This window comes from Nelumbo lutea, chromosome 2 (genome assembly GCF_056320005.1).
Source record: "Nelumbo lutea isolate HS-2025 chromosome 2, American lotus-T2T, whole genome shotgun sequence".
Taxonomy (NCBI): domain Eukaryota; kingdom Viridiplantae; phylum Streptophyta; class Magnoliopsida; order Proteales; family Nelumbonaceae; genus Nelumbo; species Nelumbo lutea.
In genome coordinates this window covers 40,398,123-40,415,696 of record NC_142685.1, presented here as the reverse complement: position 1 = coordinate 40,415,696, position 17,574 = coordinate 40,398,123, and the positions used below count along the sequence as shown (strand labels likewise).

General features: G+C 35.9%; 1 protein-coding gene across 1 annotated transcript; it reads left to right on the top strand.

Annotated features, from left to right (window-relative positions):
- The first annotated feature begins 927 nt into the window (after nt 1-927).
- Nucleotides 928-8,048, top strand: LOC148870051 (NADPH--cytochrome P450 reductase-like). The gene is made up of 18 exons (XM_088972294.1): nt 928-1,567; nt 1,658-1,717; nt 1,806-1,882; nt 1,976-2,033; nt 2,123-2,206; nt 2,351-2,387; nt 3,516-3,585; nt 3,689-3,883; nt 3,983-4,075; nt 4,239-4,467; nt 4,569-4,652; nt 4,738-4,889; nt 5,861-5,957; nt 6,109-6,258; nt 6,341-6,418; nt 6,504-6,626; nt 7,241-7,354; nt 7,692-8,048. The coding sequence occupies exons 1-18, from the start codon at nt 1,232-1,234 to the stop codon at nt 7,770-7,772; spliced, it is 2,118 nt and encodes a 705-aa protein (XP_088828420.1). The 5' UTR covers nt 928-1,231; the 3' UTR covers nt 7,773-8,048.
- Nucleotides 8,049-17,574: the final 9,526 nt, after the last annotated feature.

Below are 17,574 nucleotides of genomic sequence, written 5' to 3'. Positions count from 1 at the left end.
AGCCTTGCATTAGGACCTACTAAAAAGTATATACATACGAAAATGCGTAGAGACGGGATTTACTCTTAGAGCGTGTCTCACACCTAGACCTGTTCATATGCCGGGTAGTTTGATGGCCCGGTTTGGCCGGCATCCTGATCAGGTTTGGACATGTAATTAGGCCCGTGGGCTCAAAACAACAAGTTCGATTGTTTTTCAGATTGGGCTCAGGATTTGTCAAAAAAGCCCAGTCCAACCTAGCCTGACCCGGCTCGACTCAGTATTATATATTTGATAAAATATATAATATTTATTAGAATATATATATATATATATATAATTTAATATATACATTTTTATTTTTTCTTTATAATTTCTCTTTCTCTCTCTATTCAGCTGCTTTAGCAATAGCAATGGCATGAGCTAGACTTTAGGCTCGGACTTCAATCTATTTATAAGGGCCGAGCTTGGATCCAAGTTGTAGGCTCGGGTGCCTTAGAAAAATCTATTAGTGCAGAGTGAAAACCCAACCCATCCCGGCCCATGAACAAGTCTACTCACACCGACCTCACAAGCTTATCCCACCATATTATTATTCATGGAAGATGTTATCAATGCATGATGGAATGTGCCTATAAGGCCGGTGTGACGAACAGATTTGATTTCCATGAAGGAAAGTGATGACTGTCTTATGAATACTAAATTGATGGAAAAGGGATTCAGTCAGTACATGTTCCATTCGAACAGTGTTTGAATGTTCCCAATGGAGACGGGATTCAGTCAGTCGATTTACGTCAAAATTCGCCCAGGGTTTTAGTGGGATGAAAGATTTTTCCGTAAAAGTGAAAATAACTAAAAACGAGGGTATTTTTGGTAAGTGAATTTTAACCAGAGGGTAGACGGACAACAGACTAACCCTAGTTAAGGGGTTAGGTGGTTTGATTGAGCAATCGGGTTTGGTGGGCATTGGACGCAGCTGCACATAAATACGCTCTCCACTCTTCCCACGAGCTTTCAGAGGAGGCTCTCCCAACTCCCAACCATTTTTGGACGATTCCTTCTCAGTTCTCACTAGAGAGACGGACAGAGGGGGAGAGAGAGAGAAGTAAAGAGGGATTGGGGGAGTCTCGCTCTTCGGTCACGACCATTGGTTCTTGGGGACGGAATTCTGGTGTCTCAGCGGCCGGAATTTCGCGGAATTCTGTTTCTGTTTGGTTCTTCGACAACGAGCTTGCGAGGAAGTTTGGCCGCAATGGACTCGGAGTCCGTGAAGATTTCTCCTATGGATCTTATGGCGGCGTTTCTAAAAGGAAATTCTGATCCGTCGAACATGTCAGCGACGTCCAGCGAGGCGGTTTTCATTGAAAACAAGGAGTTTCTGATGATATTGACGACTTCGATCGCTGTTCTGATCGGGTGTGTGGTTCTTTTCGTATGGAGGAGGTCGACCGGGCAGAAAGCGAGCAAGGTTGTTGAGGTGCCGAAGCCGGTGATAGTGAAGGAGCCGGAGCCAGAGTTTGACGACGGAAAGAAAAAAGTGACGGTCTTCTTTGGCACTCAGACTGGTACCGCTGAAGGATTCGCTAAGGTTTGGAGCTTTCGAAGCAATCATTAGTTAATTTGAATGTTTCAGCTTTGGTTTTTGGTCATTTTGCGAGTTTTTTTTTGTTAAATTCAGGCACTTGTAGAGGAAGCAAAAGTACGCTACGAAAGAGCAACCTTTAAAGTGATTGATTTGGTAAAAGTTTTCTTCTTAATTTGAGGTTTCTTTTCTTTTTTATTTTTGGAAATGTTGATGATGATGTGCTTTGTTAAATTATTTCCAGGATGATTACGCAGCAGACGATGATGAGTACGAGGAGAAAATGAGGAAAGAAACTTTAGCTTTCTTCTTTTTAGCAACGTATGTTACACTCTTACCTTTCCCACTTTTGCTCATTTGATTTTCTTTTAAGTGTTTTTTAGCTAAATTCGAGTAATTCTACGTGGGTTGTAGATACGGTGACGGTGAACCAACTGACAATGCTGCAAGATTTTACAAGTGGTTTACGGAGGTAGATTCTGCAAAATTGAAGCTTAATTTTGAATTTTTGTGATAGTAATTACGTCGATTTGTTCTGATTATGTTGTTTATGGATTATAGGGGGAAGAGAGGGGAACACGGCTTGAGAACCTTAAATTTGGAGTCTTTGGTTTGGGTAACAGGCAATATGAGCATTTCAATAAGGTAAGAAAGGGAAAACAAGTTTAAAAATTCTCCTGCATATTAGATATTTCTGGTCTTTACTTTCTGTTCCTACTTTTCCTGATAAACTATATCTTTTTAATTGTCAGTTATTAATTTTGGTTTTTACATGTTTATGGTGAATAGGTAGCAAAGGTGGTGGATAAGCTTCTTTCTGAACAGGGTATGTTTCTTGTTTGCCCTATGCTGTTTAATTTTGCTTCATGCCAATGTCTTGAGAAAAGTATCATTAAATAAGAATTATTATATAATGTATCATACGTACTTGGCTCAATCATGCCTTATCCAAACCATATGTTGTTAGCTATATGAATCCTGTTCCTCTATTTCACTCTGTTCACTGCTATACCATCTTTGTCTTGTCTGCAATTTTTGCATTTGGTTATGGACGCTGGTTTGCATATTCTACTGTACTTGCTTTTCAGCATTTTTTTGATCTTAGAATATACTTCCTCTATAGATTACACAAAGCACATGCAAGAAGTTTATACCTATTCAACATTCTGGTTCACTCTTTAAAGATTTCCTTTCCTTTTTATCCTATATTCCCATTTGCTTCAGTTAATATTCACCACAGAAGATTCCGTATTAATTGATTCACAAAGCACAGTTTTGATGCGTGCATGTGACATTAACTGTTCAGCTAGAATCTGAAGGGGATTCATGCCAATGCATGAGAGCTATCCTTCTTCTGGATTCCAGTATGACAATTGATGGTGCATTGGCATGTAGAAGTGTGCTTTATGAATAATTTTTATATGATCACATGATATGGTTGATGCCATGTTTCCCAATTAATTAAATTTTGGTAGAATTTCCCTAATTAATTACAGTTATAAATATAAACAATTATCTATTAATTTGATATTGTCATGCTACCATACTTGGGAATCTAAAAGATGCCTTTATTTGAGAATTTGCAACTCTAATGCCTAGTATCTATGTGACTATACATACCTTTATTACAAAGTGAAGCACATTGTTGAAAGTACCAACTTTGTATTAGTATGCCTCATTTTATTATGTAGAAAAATTAATTAAGCAAGCTTAATTATTGGTTAAGTTGTCTTATTTAATTTGCCACTAAATTGGTCTAGGAATATGGTCAGTTATGAATTAATGTACCTACCACCTTATCAGTGTGCTTACTGTTATTCTGTGGCTACATATTGATTAGTTAAATTTATCAAAGTGCATGAAAACCCTGCAAGTATAGACAGTATATGCATTAGTTCACCCACTAAATTCAATGTATGACCCAGAGTTAACATTTTCTTTTTTGCCTTCAAAGGTGGGAATCGTCTTGTCCCGGTGGGCCTTGGAGATGATGATCAATGCATTGAAGACGATTTTGCTGCATGGTATTGCTTTTATGTATAACCTTTTGGATATTGTTCTATAAACTTGTTTATTTTTTCCTATCTACTAAGATTATTTATTTCATATTGAATGTTGCTTCTATAGGAGAGAATTAGTATGGCCCGAGTTGGATCTTCTGCTCCGGGATGAGGATGATGCAACAACTGTTTCTACCCCTTACACTGCTGCTGTTCCAGAATATCGGGTTGTCTTTTATGATCCTTCACATGCACCACTTCAGGAAAAGAATTGGAGTAATGGAAATGGTCATGCTGTATATGATATTCAACACCCATGCAGGTATTTTCTTAAGCTAAACATTCTGGATTTTAAACTCAATCTAATTTCCATATTTGTCTTGTCACAAATTTGAAAACATGTAAAACTGTTTGCTTGAAGGTCTAATGTGGCTGTGCGGAGAGAGCTTCACACTCCAGCTTCTGACCGTTCCTGCACTCATCTGGAATTTGATATTTCAGGCACTGGACTTTCGTAAGTTCTCTGCACCCATATCCCTTGAATTTTCTTTACCTTTTCAGTTGGGATTACTTTTATTGTGGGAATTGCAATGTAATGAACCACAATCTAGTTTTTCTTGGTATTTCATCTTTTCAGTGTTATGCTGTTGATATATATAATACTTGTTTCTTTTCAGGTATGAAACAGGAGATCATGTTGGTGTGTACTCTGAAAATTGTATTGAAACTGTGGAGATGGTTGAGAGATTATTGGGTTACTCTGGAGACACTTTCTTCTCCATCCATGTGGACAAAGAGGATGGAACACCACTTACTGGAAGCTCCTTACCCCCTCCTTTTCCTTCTCCTTGCACATTAAGAACAGCTCTGACACGATATGCAGATCTTTTGAATTCCCCAAAAAAGGTGAAGTTGTCTGATCAAATCCATTTACTTTTGCTTCACCCTTTTCATAATTTCTTTGCCTGTATTTTAGCCTTGCCACTAATGCTCTTTTCCTCTTATAGGCTGCTTTACTTGCTTTAGCTGCTCATGCTTCTGATCCTCGTGAAGCTGATCGATTAAGGTTCCTTGCATCTCCAGCTGGAAAGGTTTTGAATTCTTTCAAAATTTTTATTACTACTGAACAGCTCCCATTTTCCCTCTTCTCATTTGGTATTATCTTTCTTTGTGCAGGATGAATATTCACAGTGGGTAATTGCAAGTCAGAGAAGTCTTCTTGAGGTCATGACCGAATTTTCATCAACCAAGCCTCCTCTTGGAGTGTTTTTCGCAGCAATAGCTCCTCGCTTGCAGCCCAGATACTACTCAATTTCTTCCTCCCCAAGGTAAATGGCACTCTTCTTATTTTAAATTTAAGCTACTCTATTTGCTGTTGTTGCTATAAGAAGTCAACTGGGCAATTGATAGAAGAGAGACCTCTGCCATATTAAATGTAGGAAGTGGTAGAAGTTCCTTTAAGTAACCTGTATGACAACAATTCATACCCGATTGTAATCTCATCCAATGTATTCTTTTGGATAGCTTGGTCTGGCAACTGTTTGGATGTAACAACAATCAATTCTTTTGGATGATCAGAAAATAAGGTGAAACACCTAACCATATATCTTATTCTGAAAGCCATTATTCCCTGATTAGAATGACCATCTGATCCAATGATTTAAAAGGCGTGCCTAGGCTGGCCCCAAGCACAACACTGTCAAAAGGCATGTGCCTAGTGCACCTTGCACTTCAGCCCATTTGTGAACCTTTTTTACTTCTTGTCCTTTTTGTTCTTTTCTGAACCTAGTGCCTTGCCTTGCCATTTTATTTTTTTTGCTTGCTTCACTCTCTTATAGAAGCTTTGAGAACCCCCTATTTGCTAATGTTTTTCATTCATTCATCCTAATAAAATATCTTCTTAAAAGGTATTTAAAATTATATATACATATATATATATATATATATATATATATATATATATATATACATATATATTTATATATACATACATATATATATTGTGTGTGTAGGGATTAAGAATTTAAGACCCTAACATGGACTTTTTTGGCTTGCTTCAAGGGGCTTGGTACAAAGGCGGTTCGTAGAATCATGAATGCAAAATGTTTTACATTGCATTAGCTATTTGAAGTAATGCAATTGGAAAAAAAGGAGATTGAGGGTTTTATATGCTTAAATGTGTTTAAAATTTTTAATTGTCCTCCTTGGAAGCCTGAAGGGGAGCTTCTCCCTTGTGTGTGCTTTTCTTTATTGCTTCATCATTTTTTGAGCTCTTGCCTGTGAATTTTGTTTCTTACAGGGTGGCACCATCTAGAATTCATGTCACATGTGCACTAGTGTATGAAAAAACACCAGCAGGAAGGATTCACAAAGGAGTGTGCTCAACTTGGATCAAGGTACACTGTAAACATCATTTTTATTAGTTTTATCTTTAAAAGTGCTAGGAATGTGTGGGTTATTTTTGTTAGGTTTTTCACTGGTTTGTGATTTACCCTTGTCGAACAATGCCTAGTATGCTTTAACTAATTAGAGTTCACTTTCTTGCAGAATGCAGTGCCTTTTAATGAAAACCACAATTGCAGTTGGGCACACATTTTTGTGAGGCAATCTAACTTTAAACTGCCAATAGATAATTCCTTGCCAATTATCATGATTGGTCCTGGCACAGGGCTGGCTCCTTTCAGGGGATTTCTGCAGGTCTTTGTTGGCCATTTGGTTTCAGTTATTTACCATTATACTCTGATAAAGTTGAGTCAACTAAACGAGTTCAATAATTCAGGAAAGGGCTGCTCTGATGGAAGCTGGAGCAGAACTAGGAACTGCAATCCTCTTTTTTGGATGCAGAAACCGTAAAATGGTATTGCATGTTTTCAGAGGATATCTATTATGGTTGCCTGGAAGACAATTCAATGGCAAAATTTTGATCCAAGCTGTTACTGCAGGATTACATCTATGAAGATGAATTGAATGGCTATGTTAATTCTGGTGTTCTGTCTGAGCTTCTTGTTGCTTTCTCACGAGAAGGACCAACCAAAGAATATGTGCAGCATAAAATGATGGAGAAGGTATGAGTCTATGTGTTTTCACTTCTTACTCTTAATTCAAATTGGGATAGTAAGGTGGAATATGTAAGTCGGGATCAGGTAGGCACACACCATGAGAACACTAAGCAGTCGGAAAATTTTCTGATTCCAATCACATAAATACCCTCAGCCTACCCTTGAAACGATTAAAAGAAAATTTCTAAGACACCGGTTAAAATATTTATTGAGTGTTCACTTAGTGTGCTTACAAGGGTGTGCCTACTAGATCCAGACTCAGAATATGTACTCTAGATGACCTTCATGATAGTGTGATGCCATCTTTTCTCATCTTACAGAGGCCCAAAAGGGTTTCTTTTCCATCATCTCCTGTAGCACTTGACCCCACAACCCCTGGCTCCATGTCTAAGAAATCTCACCTTATCACTTGTTAGATGGATTGGAAAATTTTACAAATCCCTCCAGATTGAGTTAATTAACAATTGCACATATAGAATCGGATAGACTGTATAGTGTAGATATGCCCGGTCAATGTGGCTGGAAATGTGTTTGGGTTTTCAACTTTTTCTGGATAATCCTGCTGATATTTCTCTTTCCACACTTGAGATGGTGCTAACCAATACTTGTTTCTTCTCTAGGCCTCAAATGTCTGGAATATAATCTCGAAGGGTGGTTATATCTATGTCTGTGGTGATGCCAAAGGCATGGCTAGGGATGTCCACCGCACACTCCACGCCATTGTCCAAGAACAGGTATGTTCCAGAAAGGGAATCTGATGTTTGATTATTACACGTATGGATACTACACCCTCTACGTGGGTAAGCACTGAGCCATTTATGTAGACACGCAAGGGCAAAAGCCTACCAACCAACCAGTCTTTCTCACGTGAAGGTTAATTAGCCTCATGTTGATTAGGTTAAATAGCCTACCAACCAACCAGTTGGATCTGAAGCATTTATTTGTTTGTTGTTGCACCTGAAAGTTCTCTAGGATATCAATTCATCCCACCTAAGCTGTAGCTTAGCTACTCTCTATCACCTACCTTTCAAATATTAATCGGTTGTTCTGGGAATTTCGATGTGTTCTCAGGGATCTCTGGACAGCTCCCAGGCGGAGAGCATGATCAAGAATCTACAAATGGAAGGCAGGTATCTCCGTGATGTGTGGTGATTTATCTTCAGATCGGCTCTAGCAGGATAAAAAAAAAGGATGCCCGAGTTTTATTTGTGGAGGCCAATCCGCTGCATTTGAACAGAAGCTTACGATAAATGAAGGTGGCCAAGTCGCCCATGCTACCTTCATTGCCGTCGTTAGAGGAAAGCCTTGTTTTCAGTTGTTGTTGTTGTAGTCGTGGTAGTGGTCGATTATCTGATTCTTTTCTTTTCTTCTCCTCAGAGGATTTTGTTCATACAATTTATATCGAGTAAAAGACGTTTTTATTTTTTATTTTTCATTTTTTTTTAATTTTCAAATAAAGGCACTAAACTGTAACATACTAAAATAAAACGAGATGGGGTGATTTACATTGAAGCAAGAAAGTCTATGGTTCCTCTCAAGTTCTCTGATATTGTCATTGTGAAGGCAGCTCACCTGAAAAAGGAACTGAGTTTTAAGAAATAACAGACAATACTTCAGTCTTGAATTTTCAGCCTCAAGGCTTCAATGCTTTAGGTAGGTCATCCAATGAGAAGCCATCAAATTTTTATAACTAGAGAGTAGTAAATCCTTGCAAACCATTTTTAGAGAACTAATAGGTTATTAAGTGGGTTGGCACTGCTTGGGATTACTCTCTTCTGTTGTTTGGAGCATGATCACTCTTTCTTCCGAAGCCATACTTAACAAATCTCCTAGTGGAAGCTGTTAAGAGTTGTTTTTCCTCCATACTATCACTCTTGGGGGGATATTCTTGGGTCTTGCCTAAATTAAGAATAGATTTATGTTAAATAGTAGTGAAACAAGAGAAATTACAATCATGTAAAAAGACAATGTATAATTAGGTAAAACGTAAAGAATCAGGTGGGAATTTCATCAATCGATGCCACAATGTTGCAATTCCAGAGTGTAATTCTCCTTTTCCTGTATTTTTCATTCAAGCACACACATGAGAGATGAGAAAGGAAAATTCAATAAACCATGGGAAAATTGAATGAGAACGGGCGATGGTCAGATGGGATGATTAGTGCTACGACTGCCGGATTATATTGGGGTTTGGTTTTGGGTAAGGGGCAAAATCGAGTTTTCCTAAAAACATTATCAGCACATGATAACATGTTCAAATGGATCTTGATGGTTTGATAATGGAAGGGAGGTGCTTGTTTGATGACATCACTTAACAAGAGATGTCTTGGTCCTATTTAAAAAAGAGTTATTTTACCCTTTTATATAGACAATAATGTTATAGTGTGCATTCTATTAAAACAACCCATATATTAATTGCAACTCAATCTTTTTGTCAGACAGAAGTGGAAAATGATGGTTCCGTTTTAGCAAATTAATAAAAATGTCATTTTTGCCCCGTAAAATCCAGAGAATCACTCCATTCAATAATTTTTTTTTTGAAGAAAAGACACGTTGCAAACAAACAACTAGGAATCATTGTTCTTCATTCTAGAGGTGTAAAGTGGGCCGGACCGGGCCGGTCTGGTATGACACGGCCCATGGGAGGCCCATGCATAGTGTGGGCTGGACCGTGCCACTCTCCTCGGTGAAAAATTTAGGGGTTGGCCTGGCACGGTTCACAGCCCAAGCTCGTGGGGGTCCATGCTGTGCCATGGGCCGGGTTGGTCTGTGGGCTAGGTCGGGCCATGCATCGGGCCAAAGTTGTTTATTAAAAAAAATGACATAAAACTTAAAATTTTATTTTTATATGAATTTTGTGTATACAATTGTTTATATATCATGGTTCAAAATTGGACCGGACCAGAAAAACCAGGAACCGGTCAGGTGACTGGTTTCGTTTTCCCCATAAACCGGATTTCCCCCAAAATCGTTGATTTTGATCAGCAAACCGCTGAACTAGGCGGTTAACCGTTTGAACGGTTTTGACCATTTTTATTTTTTTGTTAGAATGGGCCAAGCATTTGGTTCTAATGGTCCGACTATTCGAACCAATAACCGGACCCTTGACCGTTTCGGTTTTAAAGACCATGTTATATATACAATAATTAAATAAATCAGTATAATAAAATTAAAAAAAAATATTTATTTTATTAATATATATATATATTATATTATAGCACGCCATTGTAATCACCTTAAATGGGTACTTTCAATTTATTTTGACGCCCGTCCCTTGAAATACCCTCAAGTCAACTTTTAAGGGTTGTCAAAATATTTATAAAATGCTTACTGAATGTATTTACTATGTTGTACCTACTTGATCCCGTCCCTTTTTAATGGGAGGGGGTGTGAATTTTGGTGGCTTTGGCTTGCAAGGTGTCATGTTGAGGTTAGTAAGAGTAATGATGAAAAAGGGCCAGGTTTGAGTTGGGTTACAATATAGGATAATATCAAAATTGATCAATTTTAACTCAGGAAAATTGGACAAATTCGCTTACACTTGACAACTCTTCTTCACTAACTGAAATGAAGTATCTCTATTTATAGGGAAAGGTAGAGGTGTAAATTGGGTCGACATAGCATGAAGACCCACAAGCTGTGCTAGGTCCATCACGGAAGTTCGTGCTGTGCTGGGCCAAGGGTTCAAGGCCCATGGACCGGCACGACAACACGTGTCATGCTGCCCGTGACATGGCACAAAGCATGACCCGCTAAGCCCATAGTGGGCTGCGCTCAACCTGCTCGGGAATATAGCAGTTGGGCCCCCTTCCCAAAGGGGCCCAATGGCTAGTTTCAGCTTTTGGGGTGGTTTACAGAAATACCCCCTAATAGCTATAAACAACCATATTAGGAGGGTATGTCTGTATTTTACTTATGGGGGTTGAAAAAATGACATAAGTGCCCCCCAACAGCTATATAACAACTATTTTAGGGGGGCATTTTGGGTAAGTAGCTTTACAATGACCAAAAATACCCCTCCCAACAACTAAATAACAGATAGTTTATTGGGTAATTGAATCACGTTCAATTCCTATAAATGGCTTTATCCTCCACCATTCTCATCACACTAATTCAACAATTCTCTTAATCTATTCTTTCTCTCTCTCTCTCTCTCTCTCTCTCTCTCTCTCACACACACACACACACACACACACACATACTCATACATTCTCAATTATCTACAATATGAGAAATTATGATTAGCTGATTTTCTGATTCTGCATTCTCCAATTCTCAAGTCTCAACTTTATTGAAGTTTCGACTTTCAACAAGAAAAATGCTTGCTCAACCAGCTCAAGTATCTCAATTCAAGAGGCTTAGACGTTGAAAGGCTTCAACCGTTGAAATCAAGTTGGGATTTTGAACCAGCAATCCGGGTAAGTCGAATTAGATTAATTTTTATCTTTTTAGAATTAAAAAAAAAATGTTGGTTCTTCTCAAAACCGATTCCCCAACATGTTCACCATGGATGGCATTCAATCACATCACGATAGTGTTAGCACTGATGCGATTGATGTCGATGGAAGTGGAACTTTCACCTCCGGTAGTAGTGATAATAGGGGAAAAGGAGGGCTTCTAAGTTAAGTAGCCCAGTTTGGAAAGTTTTCAAAGTAGAAGATATTGAGGGGAAGTGGAAAATGGCCATTTGCCAAAAATGTAGGAAAGACTTTAATTATCATAGCAAGGGTGGTACGGGTCATTTGAGCATATATTTGTTTACACATGAGCAAGAGAAAGATGAAGGGAGAGAAACAACATAAACACAAATTGGGAGAGGGACTAGTTTTGGTACTTTTAGATACTTACAAGAAAAAATGAGACAAGAACTTGCCAAGTATATTGTACATGCAGAACAACCATTTATATTAGCTGAAAATCCAAAGTTAGAAAAATGGTTGCGTAGTTCTGTAAACCCACAATATAAAAAAGTTTCTAGGAATACTATAAGAACTTATACTTTAAAAAAATTTTATTCATATAAACAAAATTTAATTTCCTTGTCAACAAATCTTAATTCTAAAGTTGCAATTACTTCGGATGTTTGGAAATCCAAATTTAATATTAGTTATATTTGTGTTACGTCCATTTCATTGATAAAAAATGGCTTTTGAATAAAAAACTTTTAAGTTTTACTAGGCTCGAATGACCACATAGTGGCCTAGCTATTACCACAAGTATTTTAAATACTTTGCATGCTTATGGAATAGAAAATGATTATGCAATAAATACTTTAAAATCTCAATTAAAACCATGCTTAAATGGTAAATTATTTCACATTAGATGTGCATATCACATCTTAAATTTATGTATTCAAGATGCCTTGAATATTATTTCTACTCATATTTTAGAAATTAGAAATCGTATTATATATATGAAAAGTTTAGGGGCAAAAAAACAAGAATTTAAATATTTATGCCAAAATTATGGTTTGAAATATAAACATTTTATATTAGATGTAAAGCATAGGTGAAATTCTACCTACGCTATGTTAGAAAGTTGTATATCTCATAAACAAATTCTTTCTGATTTTTATAATTCAAAAATGCCTAATGATATGATATTTGAGGAAGACTAGAAAATTGCAATTTGTATTAGGGCTATTCATAAGAAGGCCCAACCCGATCAAACCGACCAACCCGGACCGACCCAACCCGAGTCGGTCGGGTTTTCATTAACACCAGTCGGTTTCGGGTTGGGCAAATTTATAAACCGAAATATCGGATCGGTTTTGGTTTTCTTGTGTAAAAACTGAAACCGAACCGAACCAAACTAGTCTTCTACTAGAACTAGAACAACCCTATCTTCTAGCTCCTACTTAACTAAATTATTTCTATCCTAGTTTCTATAGTCTTTTACACCAAATAGACAACCCATTAGGAAATTACAATTAGAATTAGGTGTCCTCTTTTACCTAGATTAGAATTTAGAAAGCTTCTTTAAATATAAATGTTTCAGCCTTCTTTCTATAAAACAAATTGACTTTCTATTTTATTGTCTTATTGAAAATTGATAACGTTTGTCTTTTGTCTTCTAACTTTTGTCTTATTGAATATTGAATATTGATAACTTTTGTCTTCTATAAAACAATTTTGTCTTTTGTCTTATTGAATACAAAAGCTTTTTGAGTGGAATAGGGGTTAGTAAGGTTGACATTAGACCAAAGGTGAGACAAGTTTCAGAAATAAGGTTTGACTATAGGAGCAAAATCGAAACCGATCGAAACCGACCCAACCCGACTCAAGACGACCAGGCCGGTTTTGCCTATCAATGGGTCAGTTTTGGTTTCCATCTTAGGTAACCCGACCAGGTCGGGTCGGTTGGGAAAACCCTTTGTATAAGAGTTTTTTTTTAAAACATTTTTATAATGCTACAAATGAATTATCTAGAATTTATTATACAACTAGTTGCAATTTACCATATCAATTAATGGTAATTAGTGATTGTTTTGCTAAATATAGAAATAATCCACAATTTCAATGTATTATTGAAATTATGGAAAATAAGTTTAAAAAATATTGGGAGAGCATTTCTCCCCTTTATTGTTTAGCTACAATATTAGACCATAGGATTAGGAAAGATGGTTTAAATATTTTATTTGAAACATATTATGAAAATATGAATATTGATATAGGAAATAAAAAAGAAGAAATTAATAACTTATTATTTGAAATGTATAATTTGTATGAATCTGAAGTTGTAGGAAAACTTTTTCTTCTTCTACAACTTATTCATCTTCTTCTTCTACTTTTGACCTTGAGCCTAGTAGTAGAAGAGAAAAACTTTTTTATTTAATAAGTAGAATGCGGAAATTTGTTAGCTCTACGACAAATTCATTTACTGGACTTAATTTTTATTTGCAAGCAATTTAATTTTAAACATATTATGAAAATATGAATATTGATATAGGAAATAAAAAAGAAGAAATTAATAATTTATTATTTGAAATGTATAATTTTTATGAATCTGAAGTTGTAGGAAAAATTTTTCTTCTTCTACAGCTTATTCATCTTCTTCTTCTTCTACTTTTGACCTTGAGCCTAGTAGTAGAAGAGAAAAACTTATTTATTTAATAAGTAGAAGGCAGAAATTTGTTAGCTCTACAACAAATTCATTTACTGAACTTAATTTTTATTTGCAAGCAATTTTTTTTTTCTAATTTTGGTGAAGTATCAAATAATTTTGATATTTTAGCCTGGTGGAGTGAACACTCAAAAAATTATTCGGTTCCCTCCAGTATCTACAGTTCCATCAAAGTATTGTTTTAGTATAGGTACTAGGGTGCTGGATGACAAAAGAATCTGCATGAATGATGAGAGCATAGAGATGTGCATATGCTTCAAGGATTGGCTAGACGCAGAAGATAGATTACAAGACAAGGGAGGGCATGATACAACACTGGACATTTCACCCGAAGCAGATGATGAAAGTCATGAATGATGATTCATGAATTTGACTACTTGTAGAATTTTTCATTTTTTCAAATTATCATAATTTTTTAAATTTTATTTAATTTATTTGATATAATTTTTTAATTTTTTAACAATGTAATTTTGTATTTTCAATTTGTAACCATATTATATTTTTTATATTTTATTAATTTATTCTATTTTTATATTTCATTCACCCAAGTATGCAATGATCCAATCATTGTGTTTGTAATTCACTAATTCGTATCATTCAAATTTAAATGAAATAAAATTCCTATTTTGCTTCCAATTTGTTATTCCATCATTCTTATTTCAATTTGGTTAAGTATTTTTTTTTCATTTATGTATTAAATAACTTAGATTTCTCATTTCTTAATTTTTTAAATAGTTCTTAATTCCCAAACTTCATAGGAAAGTTAAATATTTTAGTTTTATAATTTTGTTTAGAAAAGAAATCAAAATTTTCAAAAAAAAAATGAAAAAAAAAAAATAGTGCAACCCAGTTTGACTCATGCCCAAGGTCCATCCGCCTTGTGGCCCAACCTGGCACGGTCCCAACCCATGGCACGACTTGTAGCCCGGCCCAAGCCTGCGTACTGGCACAGCACGACACGGGCCCACCTGGCCTAGGTCATGGGCCGTGCCGAGCCGACCCCCAAAACTTGCACAGGGGAGGATGTCATGGCTTGGAGGACAGCACAGCACGGCCTGCCTTTGCACGGCCCACTTTACAACTTTAGGCAAAGGGGAACGCCCATAAGTGCATGAAAAGGTGATTAAACTTAAATCCCTAAACTGATATGATGGGGACACGTGTTGGATTGCAGAGTGTGCGGGAAGATTTTGCAGGGCACACGTGTTGTACAAAATGTGTGTTCTTGCTTTCCTATTTACGGGTTTTGTCCAGACTTCATCAGTAGATACAATTCTCTTAGTCACTATGGCAGCCATTTGCGCTTAGTGGCCCAACTTTCATGTTAGTATGTGAAAATGTGTGTTGGGATGAATGGCCTTACTCAAGAGGGGTGGAAATTGATTACTAATTCAAACTTAGATCTTCCGTTAAATCTGAAGTTGAGCATTTTTGAATATTCAAGATGAATATGCAATAGAATATATGCTTAATCAGATTATTCAATAATTAATAAAGCGGTTGATCAATATGATCAATTTATCGTTAAGGCCCATTTGCTTTGGTAAGTTATTTATCCGAGTAAATACAATTATTTGGGTAAATTTTTCCTACTAAAACACTTACCCAGATAAGTGCATTTATCTATGTTCTTTTATTTCCCAATTAAATAAGGTAATGACGATTTTAATCATAAAAATCCATTATTAAAAGGGGCATTTTTGTCTCATTCAAGTGTTAGCAACTTTTGTCCCGAGTAGGAAAGTTATTTATCCATGTAGGAAATACCTAAGAAAATAAACTTTCCCTACTCCTCACATTAATCAGAAAAATGAATATGGGATTCCTAGACAATGAGAACCAAAATCCCATTAACCAATTTTCCCTCTCTCAAAATCCAAAAAAAGAACCCCCCACCCCCCAAATGATAAATCGCAACGTTAAACACAAGCAAAATAATCACAAAGGCTGCAGGGTTAATAATTCAACAAAATATAAAAGTAGTCACAAGTAACTACTAGAAAGTAAATATAGAACAATCAAATAAAATATCTGTTATAGATGTTAGTGGAGTTATAATTAAAATATAGAATAAACAATAGATTCAAATAACTACAAAAAAGAAAAGGCAGCTGAAAGTAAGTGAACTTGAAATATAAATGGCAGATTGGCAGTTGCACAATATGTGTGTGGCAATTTTTTCAGTGTTGGAGAGAGAGATTCAAACATATGACATAATTAACAAAACGAATTTGAATAAAGTATATGAATAGGACCATATGTTCTTTCATTCTTTTATTTTTATTTTCCTTTCAATTTGTCCTAGAGAATAGAGAATTCCTTGCATTAATTTAGATTATATGGTATTACCATATCTTTGTTAAACATATAAAGAAGTAGTTAAACTAAAGTAGAACTCTTTTGGATTTCTTCAATAAATAGATACGTTGAAGGAGTAAACTCTACCAACCAAGATTACGAAAAAAACTAGATGGGTCAAGCAGGTAGGTAATATGGATTGAAATTTGTTATCAATTCTTCATAACTAAATCTAACTCTCAATTAGTTATGATCCCATTTGGTCCGAGATTTGATCCTATTTGGTCGAATTCAGACCACCCCTATTTGGATCTTCATATTGGATCAGATTGGATAATAGGATCTGATTATAAATCGGATTAGATTTAGATTACCCCTGTTCGATTTGAGAAGATCTAATGCAACACTTGGGGACATGAGCCTTTAAGAAAAATGGGCCTAAGGCCCATTACTAATGAGATTAGTTAAGCTGTCACATGTGATTTGGGTCGAAACTAGGTATGGTTCTGGGTATGGAGCACCTATCTAGAGGTGTCAATTGGATTAGATTTCGTCCAACCCGATCCAATCCTATGTGAGTCCACTTACAAATGGACTAGACACAATCCAACCCAAATCCAATACAAACCAAACCCAATCCAATCCATTAAAATGTAAATGGACTGGATTGGATCCAATCCATTATAAAAAATAGAACATATAAAAAATTACAAAAATATATTAAAATGAAGAAAATTTGAAAAATACAAAATTATACCCTTTTGGCACTGAAAGCACACTTTTGCACAAGTGCTTTTATAAAAGTGATTTCGTAAAAGCGCTTTCACAAAAGTACTTTTATAAAAGTACTTACGTAGAAGTGCTATTATAAAAGCACTTTTGAAAATTGCTTTTGTAAAATTGCTTTCGTAAAAGTTTTTTCATAAAAGTTCTTTTATAAAAGTGATTTCATAAAAGTTCTTCCATAAAAGTGCTTTAATAAAAGTACTTACGTAAAAGTGCTTTTATAAAAGTCAGTGGGAGCCACTATGGACTGATATATTCGTTCCCTCATGAATAATATAAGTGATATGAGATAGGGAATATCATGAGATGATATCTCTAAAGGCCTTCCATCATTAGCATGAGAATGGGCTGAATTGGTGGGCAAAGATTTATTATAAAATTGGGTTATCCGTTTCACTAAGACAACTAGTGGTATTGCTTCATCGGATGATAAGGGCATCATAAACTAGTGGGAGGAGCGTATCCTAAAATAGAACATTGGGGCTCTGAATATGATGGGTCAGTACCTATCGATTAGAAAGGTTTAAGTTAAAATGACAATGAACTTTGTCTAATGGAGGCCAAAGGGAAATCTCATGAGATACGGGTGGATTTATGATTCTTCAAAAAAAGTGATGGAATTATGCAGCTAAAATAGTTGGCCCCATGTAGTTATGTGATTTCCCACATTTTTAGATACATGAATAATGTGAAATCTTAAAGATGAACAAATGAAAATTGAACATAGATAAAAGTCCTTTCTAAAGTA

What these genes read in the sequence shown, in the direction of transcription:
- LOC148870051 (XM_088972294.1), top strand. Translation starts at nt 1,232, where the DNA reads ATGGACTCGGAGTCCGTGAAGATTTCTCCTATGGATCTTATGGCGGCG. An exon ending in GCTTTCTTCTTTTTAGCAAC is followed by an intron (nt 1,883 to 1,975) that starts GTATGTTACACT and finishes CGTGGGTTGTAG; the next exon opens with ATACGGTGACGGTGAACCAA. An exon ending in TGTGCTCAACTTGGATCAAG is followed by an intron (nt 5,958 to 6,108) that starts GTACACTGTAAA and finishes ACTTTCTTGCAG; the next exon opens with AATGCAGTGCCTTTTAATGA.